Below are 10,742 nucleotides of genomic sequence, written 5' to 3' on the forward strand. Positions count from 1 at the left end.
GAACAAAGTTTTCCCTAGCTATGCTGCAACAAGAAATATACACGGCGTTGTCAGAGAACAAAGTTATTCATTTCATATACAATCAAAGCAGTAGTAAGATATAAGAAACTCGGCACTATCCGGTCGAAAGGAAGTGTCAGACTTTGTCCAAACCCAAGGGTGTTGTCAGGATGCATACAATTATACACCAAAGGTAATCATCTATAAAGTGAGGTAAACAAGTTTGTTTACACTGAATGCAATGATTTACAAAGTGGACACAAATAGCTCGTATGCATTGTATGTGATGATCTACAGAGTGGAGTTAAAGCATAGTTATCTCAAGCATTTACCCATTAGAATTCAGACACACTATGTCTCCTCGTCACTGACATTACAGGTCTCTGAAAATGACATTTGCTGGAACTCAAGAAGCCTTTTTAGAATTCCTAGGTGTTGCATGGCAGCCTGGAAATCAAACAGTAATCCTGGGAACACTGAGTTTATGATTGCCAGGATATCTTTATATGAGATGCGATGCAATAGGCCTCCTCCCTTGTACTTGCCTAAAATATGAGCAATGAAGTTTCTGCATAGCCTTAGTACGTCACTTGCTTCATCTGTGTATACAGCTTTCTTGAGAGTTTCTGGATCTTCACGGGTCAACGTATCTTTTGTGAAACTGGTGTTCCTTGCTTTTTGTTCTACTGTCTGTGACGCTTGCTGAGATAGACAACCGCATAGTTAGTCATTCGGTCTAGCCTTTCTCAACACAGAAAATTCTCCATACAGTATAAGAAAGTGGGATGTAGCCTTCATGGGTTCCATCAGTGCGATAGATTGAACTATCAGATATTCCTGCTCTGCTGAATGTTCGAGAAGTAGCCTCAGCCAACCTTTTAGTTCAGTAGGCATGCCCCTTGACAAGAAGTGGGTATGAACTTACAACGCGAACTTCTCATAATCAAGCTTCACCTTCTTTCTGGTATCAACTCTGAAGTTTGAGAAGTCAAAATTTCCTCTGACACTTTTGTCACCTTCACGGAGCAATTGGAGAATCTCAACAGACCTCCTTATCAGTGCCCTTGTATCATTTACTAGCGAAAGAAAGTAACCACCCTTAAGATCACCGGGTGGAGTTTCCATATCAAAGTTCCTATTTCGTGCTGATAGTCTGCTAAGCTTCCCAACGAAACAACAAGGTCCAGGGGGCAAACAAATAGGTCATGAAGCTTTTGATAAGGAATCTCTGTGAATTCAAGTGCCCTCTTTGCTGCTGAGGCTCTGTTGTTTTCACCAAAAGATGAGGATCTCGACCTAGATGTTGTTGCAATAGAGCTATTTCTAATTTGCAGTTCAAAAGAATGAACGACTGGGTGTGGTGACGGAGTAGAAAACATGATATCATTTGAATTCACCTTATGGCGCTTATGAGCATGAGATCTTGTATCCTTCAATTATAACAAAAGATTCAATGAATAGATTGTTAAAATGCATTTTGCAAAAACTGTAATAATCCAGAACCAGCATGTTACAGTATGCTAGTCAATAGCAAACTCGGTAAATTAAAACAGTTAAATATCAATGGTCAAATTGAAGTTCTAATTGCAATGCACGATGTGGTTAGCAATGTTGGTAAAAACCAAACAAAAAGAGGACAATATTTAGTCCTTTACCAGAAATGAAATATGTACAGTGTGCCACCTGAAAATTTGCAGTGGCCTGTTTTCTAAATTCTAACTAGATAGTCATTACAGGCTGAATACATTATCTCTCATGCTAAAAGTGTTGTGCAGGCCTCTCCTGGTTTTACAAATTGCTAATGTAGAAGCTAAGCATCCTATCAGCATCTCTGAAGATTAAGTATCGATGCAGCATTCAGTTAACATTTAGGGTGCTCTCTTACTGAGCAGAGCAAGGGTATTGTTGAAAGAAGGCAAGGCAACCTTCTAAAATGTTCTACACTATGCAAGAGTAAGATATTTACCATGGAGTGGTATTGACTTATTAATAAAATAAATTAGATAATATGGTAATATCTAGGAAAAATTCTAGAATGTGGGACACTTGTCACAACCTCATGGTTCCAGCCCCCATCTCTTGCCATGTCATTCATTCCATGAGCATGGTAGATGAATGATGCTAGGAAGTAATGAGTGGGTGAGTGCAAGGCTAGCCACCTAAAAGTGTAAGTGCTCCTTTGTAATATCGTTGTTCCAATAAAGAGAGTCTTTGTAAGTGTTAGTCATTTGGTTAAGCTTCATAGTTTTTAAGTGCTTAGTGCATAAATAGTGATCTATCGAAGGTTGGCTCTGCCACCCGGGATCACAACAGGTCAGGGCTTTATCGTAGGTTGGCTCTGCCACCTGGAAGCGAGCTTCATCTGCTGCTAGAATCTGCTTCCCGGAAGTTAAAAGGTGGCTCTGCCGTTAAAAGGACCATGTGCACTAAGTACTAGAAATTAAAAGAGCTGACCGACTATAGAGAGAGTTGGTGTGTCTTAGGTGCAGGTCCTCATCTTAGTGAGTATTAGGGCCACCTCAATTTACAACAAGTACCATATCATTGCTTCAGCGGGAGCTGATGTTTAAGTTACTTCATTTAGCTCCTAAGTGTGATTATTACTCTCTTGCTTTCTAGTCAACCTAGCAATTGATTGTAATGGCCACTGACCGGTTAAAGGAAGAGATATATGTCTCTGTCATGTCGAGGTACCAAACTTGAATTAAAAACATTATATGTAGTTTGTAGAACTAGATGTAGTTCATTGCCTCCATAGCGGCGCCTCAGTGCCTGTAGCAGTATGTACCCTGGCTGGCGGTTTTATTCAGCTAGTGCAGCTACTACCCTACCAGTTCTATCTGTTCTTGTTCAAGTTATTGATGTTCTTAGTTGCCAATCCGATCCCCTTTCAGGTAGTTCCTGACACACCACTACTTGTTACAAGCAACGCATTAACAGATAAGAATAACCGATTTAAAATGCAATCAAAAGCGGAATATTGCAATAACATCTCTAGGAGAATTCGCATTCAAGAATTTTCAGGTTTAACATATTCATATCCAAGAAGATTCAAGGATAATGCATATATTGTTCAAGAAATCCCATACCAAATCGGAGGCGCCATGATGAGAATTGAGGATCAGGCAAGAACGCGACTGAAGTTTAAAGAATGTGACTTTGTACCTCATATGCTGTGTTGTAGCCGCCACCTCTGGACTCACAACCTTGGTTGCATCCGCGCCCGCCTCACTTTCCTTCAGTGCAGCCCATATCTTAGTTGTCTCTCCTCTCAACTCCTCGGTCATCGCTTCTTTCGGCAACTCCTCCTCCTCCGCTGCCGCCGCCTCTGGCTCCTCGGCTAAATGCACGTCCGCTCCCAACCATGCGCCCCGCCGCCATGCAATGTTATCCTAAACATTAAATGGTAAACAGTAGGTCAACCTTTGTTTAGTGTTTAGGCTGTTTAAATGGAGTTAAACAGTCTAAACAGTTTGGCATAGTAATATTAAAATATAATTATTTATGTATGTAAATGTAAAATATGCTAGAAAGTCTACATATTTGCACATGTAAAATTTAACTATTCTTCCAAATAAACTTTTTGGAAGAAATCTAAATCCCACAACATTTCATATACTTATGATACTTACGATGCTACTTGGTTTTATATTGATTGTGGTAGTTGTAATCTTGTTATTGACTAAATTATAAATTAAATGATCATTTAGCTCATTTAGTCATATTTAACTCGGCTCTATTTAGACGATTTAGATGGATTTTAACGGTTTAAATGGGTTTAAACGGTCCTACCATTTAAATCAGCGTTTAAGGCCTAAACGACACGGGTGAGCTTTGTTTACCGTTTAAATACTGTTTAAACAGACTAAACAACCATTTAGGTGAATAGAGCCGCCATGTCCTCACCACTGTCGGAGATGAAATTGGACCGGCCTAGGTGACGGAAGGATCCACCTCCGCCCTTTCCCCCTCCGCCGTCACATCTGCCGCCCAAGAATTAGGGTGTGTTTAGTTCGGTAGGGTGTAAACGCAAAAAAAAATTGTGTTTCGAATCTTCCCAATTTGAAGCACTAAATGAAGTCTATTTACAAAACTTTTTGCACAGATGGGTTGTAAATCGCGAGACGAATCTAATGATGCTAATTAATCCATAATTAATCAATAATTAGCGAATGGTTACTATAGCATCACTGTTGCAAATTATGGATTAAGTAGGCTCATTAGATTCGTCTCGCGATTTACAGCCCATCCATGCAAAAAGTTTTATAAATAGACTTCATTTAGTATTTTAAATTAGCAAGATTTCTTTTCACTTTAATACATTTACGGTTTTTTTGTGTTTACGGGGTGGAACTAAACACACCCTTAGTCACCGGCGGCGTCGCCGATACCCATTCCCCAGCCAGCAGCTGGGCGGGGGCCATGACTGACGAGAGAGAGAGAGGGGGGATCTTCCAATTTACCTTCCATGCGATGATGTAATAATGCTGAGGCGTAGCATCGCAGGGACCAGCCCAACTGCTAGCAGCTGACGAGCCAGCAAAGCACGGGCAGCAGCGGGCCTAGCAAAACTAACACCAGGACTCCACGATGCACTCCGGAGCTGAGGGTTTCTTTTTCAGAAAAAAAACATGAACAAATGTTGAACGAGTATATTCAGCATTTTGAAATTATAGATTCAAAATTTCTTAAAGTATATTTAGATATTATGAATGAAGTGGTCCAAAATTTTACATGAAATTGTTGAAACAATATATCAAAATGTTGATATGGTACATTCTGATGATGGGAAAATATACTAAAATCATTTTCTGTCGTGGCGTTAGTTCTAAATAATATGATGGCTCAAACTGATCTAAAAAGGTATTAAAAGTTCATGAGAAAATCACATTTGAAGATTGAAGCTCAAATTAAATTCCATCCACCCGGACCAATCTGCAGCATACACCTGTTCAATCATGGTAGCAATTATCTGACGCTATCAACATCTAATGTATCAGTTCAGCTTGTTTTCAAAGAGTAAAGTCAGTTTTACCTCCTTTACCCCTTAAACTTGTGACCGAGTTTGAAAAAAAAAACTATTGAACTCAAGAAACAGACAATTGCGCCCTCTAACTTTACAAAATTGAATAAGTTACCCCCTAAAATAAGTTAAAGTGGTTTTTGCTAGTTTGGCTTTCCCCTCTTCCACTTGCATATGGTCCCCACCCTTCACACCTACATCTTCTCTCTTCCTCTCCTCCACCATGACAAAATATAAGAAGCATTGGGCAGCCTTTTATAACCAGAACATTTGCTTGTGTACAACATTTTTAAGTCAAAAATCTTGCAAATCCATAAATTGCAGGCTTGAGTAGAAAAACAAATGTTCTAGTTACAGCTTTATTCTAGGCGTGATGTCCAGTCCAGCTCGCTATTAGTATTAAGTAATGTCAGTAACATATTTTTATTCTATGCGTCAGTTTCACTTTACATCATTTCCTTGTAATTGTAACCTTGTTCCCATTTCACCTATAAACGAAATATTGGACCGAAAAAAAAAACAAAATGAATAAAGCGCAACCAGCATTGGGTGGACTGTTCACCACACTTTCCTTTTACACAACATCTTTTTGTGCCACAAACCTGTGCAAGTCCGAGCCGGACTTTTCATCACACTATTCTTTGCATTACCTGTATTTCCTAACACCTAGTAACATCCACTACAGCTATCAAGAAAAAAAAAGCTAGAATCACAATCTCAGGACTAAGGGCTTGTTTAGTTGTTTACATGTAAAATTTTTGCAAAGGAATCTTGCTAATTTGAAATACTAAATGAAGTCTATTTACAAACTTTTTGCACAGATGGATTGTAAAATCGCGAGACGAACCTAATGATGCTAATTAATCCATGATTAATCTATAATTAGCAGATTGTACTGTAGTATCACTGTTGCAAATCATGGATAAAGTAGGCTCATTAGATTCGTCTCGCGATTTACAGCCCATTCATGCAAAAAAAATTTATAAATAAAGTTCATTTAGTACTCCATGCATGTGTCAAAACATTCGATGTGACTTTTTTTTGCGTTCACGGGGTTTACGGATAAAGATCTAAATAGGGACTAAACCAAGCCGATGTGACATTGTGTCACATCTCTAGTATGTACACGAACCCCTTTTTAAAATCCTACTCGCCACTTCCCGCTCCAGCCTCCTATGCCCCCCTCTCCTGGCGGAGGCTCGACGCCCTCCGCTGCCGCCGAAGCGCGTCAGTAGAGTCGTTGCCGCCGACCAGCCCTTCCCGGCTGTGGAGCACAATGCCGGCGTGGATCGAGGAGTTGGGGTACTTCTGGCGGTGCCTGTCCTGGTGGCTCCGTTGCCGCTGCGGTCGGTGCGGCTTCTCCTCCACGACCTCCTCCACCTTGACGCCTACCACCTTGTCCTCCTCCACGCTGACGGTGAACACGAACGGGCCGGCGGGGAAGAAGTCGTCGTCCATCCCCAGCACGGGCTCGAGGGCCTTGACCACCTCCCGCATCGTGGGCCGGGACTTGGGGTTCTGGCTGAGGCACTTGTAGGCCACGACGGCGGCCACCTCGGCGCCCCTGCACGAGTACTGGCACTCGAGGGCCGGGTCCATGACCCTGTAGAGCCTGTCGGGGTGCTTGAGGTACGGCCTGGCCCAGTCCACCAGGCTCTGCTCCCGCGGCCGCCGCGCGCGGTCCACCGACTGCCGGCCCGCGAGCAGCTCCAGCAGCACCACCCCGAAGCTATACACGTCGCTCTTGGCGGTGAGGTGCCCCGTCAGGATGTACTCGGGCGCCGCGTAGCCGTGGGTCCCCATGACACGCGTCGTCACGTGCGTCTCGTCCCCCTGCGGCCCGTCCTTGGCTAGCCCGAAGTCGGACAGCTTCGTGTTGTAGTCCTGAAAGAAATCACATGGCATCAGAAGATTAGCCTTTGGGGCAATGTATGTATACACTCGTATACGATGCAGCACCGAGATATTAGTGGTCTGATTAATAGCACTGTTTCGCATTGACAGTCCGTGGGGTACTTGTTTGGGATAGGCTGACAGTGATGGTTAGGATATTTTGGTTAGGTGGATGATGTGAATGCGGGATAGAATAGAACAGCTAGTGATTTTTCTCAAGTTTGGCGTGTATCCAGGAATCTTCCGAGCTCCGGTCAGGTCAATGCTGTGCCCATACCGTACGTGCTGGCAAGGTGTAGTTCAGAAACGTGTGGCGCCGGCTGCTAATACTGCTGCTGCTTACTAGAACGGTCACTTGGGTGACTAAAATGGTCAAAAAGTTAAAAATAAAAAGATTTGAAAGGTTAAAAGTTTATTCGTGCTGTGATGGAACCTGGGCCCTGGACTTGTCATTTTCACCTACTTGGTCACCAGAGTGACGTGTGTCGTCGGCCTGTCCCGTTTGTTGGTAACTACCGTTGATGAGCTTGCATTTCTGAACCGTGTCTTTCCTTTGGTCGACTGGTCTATTGCTGGGACGGAAAGTGCTAGTCTGTCTGACGAAAGCAAAATGGAGACTAGGGCTACCAGTGAACTACGGTACGATGGAAGAACTGGGCGCTTCGCTTACCGAGTCGAGCAGGATGTTGGAGGCCTTGAAGTCGCGGTAGATCACCGGCGGGTCGGCGTCGTGGAGGAAGGCGAGGCCCTTGGCGGCGCCCACGGCGATCTTCATCCTCGTCATCCACGGGAGGGCGCCGTTGACGCCTGCAGCGAAAAGGACGTTTCATGTGAGTTCGTTTCCTCCCCGGCATTGACCAACATTAAGCAAGAGCCCCAGTATAATCCCGATGATATTTTGTTCCCGACGTGACACCTGGCATCTAATAATCTTATAAAGAAATTGGTGTTCCTCTAGAAGGCACATTACAGTTCACCTAGCCCTATGACTTCCACACAAAAGGAAATAGCTATATTGTGGCCAAAGGGGCTATGGCCCCATGGCTATACAAATTTTTCATTTGTTAAACAGTAATTTTGGCACTGTTCATCAAATTAGCAGCTTAGTTACCACGCCTGGCCCCCTGATTCAGTGTTCAAGCTCCGCCACTGACAGAGACTGCAGGCAGGGGACAAAGACTATCGCGCTCAGTTTTTCAAGCTGGCAAATTTTTTTGCTTGCTGGGCTCAAGGACGACTGGATTAGCACGCGACGGGGACCAAATTTAGCGGCGTGAAGCGGAGAAAGAGAGCTCACTTTTGAAGAGGTGGTTCTCCAGGCTCCCGGAGCTCATGAACTCGTACACCAGCATCCGGTGCTCCGCCTCGTAGCAGTAGCCGATCAGCTTCACCAGGTTCTTGTGCCGCAGCTGCCCGAGGAAGAACACCTCGGCCTGCCCAGTCTCACCAAACGAGGATTAATTGCCGATCGAGACCGTGCATTGCCCGCGGGGGGGAGAGAAATCTCTGCTCACCAGCCACTCCTTGTGCCCCTGCGTGCCGCCTTCGAGGTCGAGGTACTTGACGGCGACGTCCTGCGCGCGCAGGCCCGGGCGGAGGCCCTCGCCGACGGCGCCCCGGTAGACGGGGCCGAACCCGCCGCAGCCGAGGTAGTTGGCGCGGGAGAAGCTGCCCGTGGCGGCGCGGAGCTCGGCGTACGTGAAGGCGTGCAGGTCGGAGCCGGAGAGCGTGAGCGAGAGGTCCTCCGGGGACAGCGTCTCCGACGAGCTGAGGCTCGAGAACGACTTGCGCGACGACGACCGCGGGCTGTCCTTGCCCCCGATCCGCCGCCGCCGCGGCGTCGAGTCGTCGTCCTCCACCGCGGCGCTGCCGCCGACGCAGCACAGGTACGACCTCCAGGACTGGGCGCCGGCCATGCCTATCGCTCGTTGGTGCTCGAGGAATGCGATTGGTATCGAGGACCGAGCCGCGCGTGGCGTGCAGAGCAGAGGAGGAGGAGACAGGTGGAGGCTGGAGCGACCGGAGAGGAAGAGAGGAGGCTTGGCCGCTTGGGGTTGGGGAGGAGCGCAGGTGACCGGGCCTTTATATAAGCGCGCGCGCGCAGGGCGTGGGCCGGCCGGGGAGACGGCAACGGCCGGCACCGGCGCGCCAGCCCGGTGGCTGCCGCAAGGGCGGATGGCCTTGACCCCGCCGCGCCCTTGTGGCCTTGTGGCGCAGACCACCACGCCTACGACTTGGAGCGCGGCAAAACCAAAACCGCGGGTGATGTGACGGCCACAAACAGGGGACAACGCCGGGATGAAACAAAAGATAAAGGAAAAGGGGAACTCCCACAGCACTACTAGACAACAACAACAACGCCGGCGCAGCCTAGGGGTGGTGGTTGCTGAAGGCGGGACGACGCAACGAAACGCAGGGCAGCGCAGCGGCGTCACCGGCACCGCTCGTCCGCTCCCACCGGCCTCCCAGGCTGCAGCCGGGTGAGTCACTGACCGTGCTGCGTCACGCTCACCTAGGAAAATATCCTAGCGAGTTTCAAAAAGAAAAAAAAAAGAGGAAAATATCCTAGCGAGCCTACGGAATGCTAATTGTACTCCAGGGAGCCAATAGGAAGCCGTGTTTTTACTGCTACCTGTTAGTGTTACCGCTACCGGTACTTACAATCAAGCGGTTTTTCGTGCGATGACAGCCGTGGATTGATGGGAGGCAGCAGTAGTTTGCGGCTTTTTTTTGCGCCTAGGTAAAACTAATCGCATACGATGCCTTGCAAGTTGCAAGTTGTTCGGAAGGACAAGTAAAATAGGGGGTAGTAGGCAGCTTGGGGCTGGGGCACGGCGAAATTTGGGCGCCGCCGCTGATTAGCAGGGCTGAGCGTTAACGTCAGAACAGTTTTGCAAGTAACCTCAACCATGCGTCGTCTCGTCTCCGATGATGGGTTACTGGTCCAAAGTCCAAACGCTAAAGAACACAAGCTAGTAGTATACTACCACTAAATTAGAGGGCGGGTCAGCCGGTTAGAGGCTAGTTCGTGCGCCGCCTAACCTAATCCTAGTACCAACTTGGAGGGGGGGGCCACGGAATGTGGTTCCTGCATATCTTCGTCTCGCTCGCTCTCCGTGTGCTCCAAGGCGGGAAGTCCATCGCATATCTTCGTGCTCATGCAGTCACGTGCCGCATTATCCCTGCGACCCCCCTGCTGGGCAAACGGTTTTCTTCTCTCTCTTTTTTTTTCTGCTGTTGGGATCTTTCTGTCCGATCGACTGTCCCTGTCCGAGGGAAAGGGAAGGCAAAGCTACTCGCTACCCTATATCCTTGCCGCGGGCTAGAGACATTTCTTTTCTTTTCTTCCCTTTTCTTTATGAAAGGGACGAGCCATTTCTTTTCTACGAACCAAGAGCTAGGCACAGACACCGCAATATGCCAGTATCCGAACCACCCTACACGCGAGATCTCTCGCCCGCTATAGAATTCCCTATAGAATTTGGGGAGGGTAATATTCTGTCCGCTGCTGCACAGACAGCTCGATGATGGGGAATTGGTTGGGGACATACTTGGGCGTGCAAGGCGCCCGTGCAGCCATGCTGTTTTCTTTCTGTATTGTCCATGAGCTGAACACGACCGACTTTCCAAGTAGCTCTGCGAATAGGTTGAAAACCAAACTATATCCACACCAATCCATTCTCCCTATTAAAAAAAATTAATATTACCCACACCACTTCAAACCACCACCACTACAAACTAATCCAACCCAAACATTTCAGCTCATGATGTAATAAACTATTAGCCAAACTATGGTTACAACCCAATAAGAACCTGTTTCCAAAAA

General features: G+C 46.6%; 1 protein-coding gene across 1 annotated transcript; it reads right to left on the bottom strand.

Moving 5' to 3' along the window:
* Window positions 1-5,740: 5,740 nt before the first annotated feature.
* LOC120660797 (serine/threonine-protein kinase RIPK-like) lies at window positions 5,741-9,028 on the bottom strand. Its single transcript, XM_039939436.1, has 4 exons — window positions 8,431-9,028; window positions 8,214-8,349; window positions 7,587-7,723; window positions 5,741-6,907 (listed from the first exon to the last, which is right to left on the bottom strand). The coding sequence occupies exons 1-4, from the start codon at window positions 8,830-8,832 to the stop codon at window positions 6,197-6,199; spliced, it is 1,386 nt and encodes a 461-aa protein (XP_039795370.1). The 5' UTR covers window positions 8,833-9,028; the 3' UTR covers window positions 5,741-6,196.
* Window positions 9,029-10,742: the final 1,714 nt, after the last annotated feature.

This window comes from Panicum virgatum, chromosome 2N (genome assembly GCF_016808335.1).
Source record: "Panicum virgatum strain AP13 chromosome 2N, P.virgatum_v5, whole genome shotgun sequence".
NCBI classification, from domain to species: Eukaryota; Viridiplantae; Streptophyta; class Magnoliopsida; order Poales; family Poaceae; genus Panicum; species Panicum virgatum.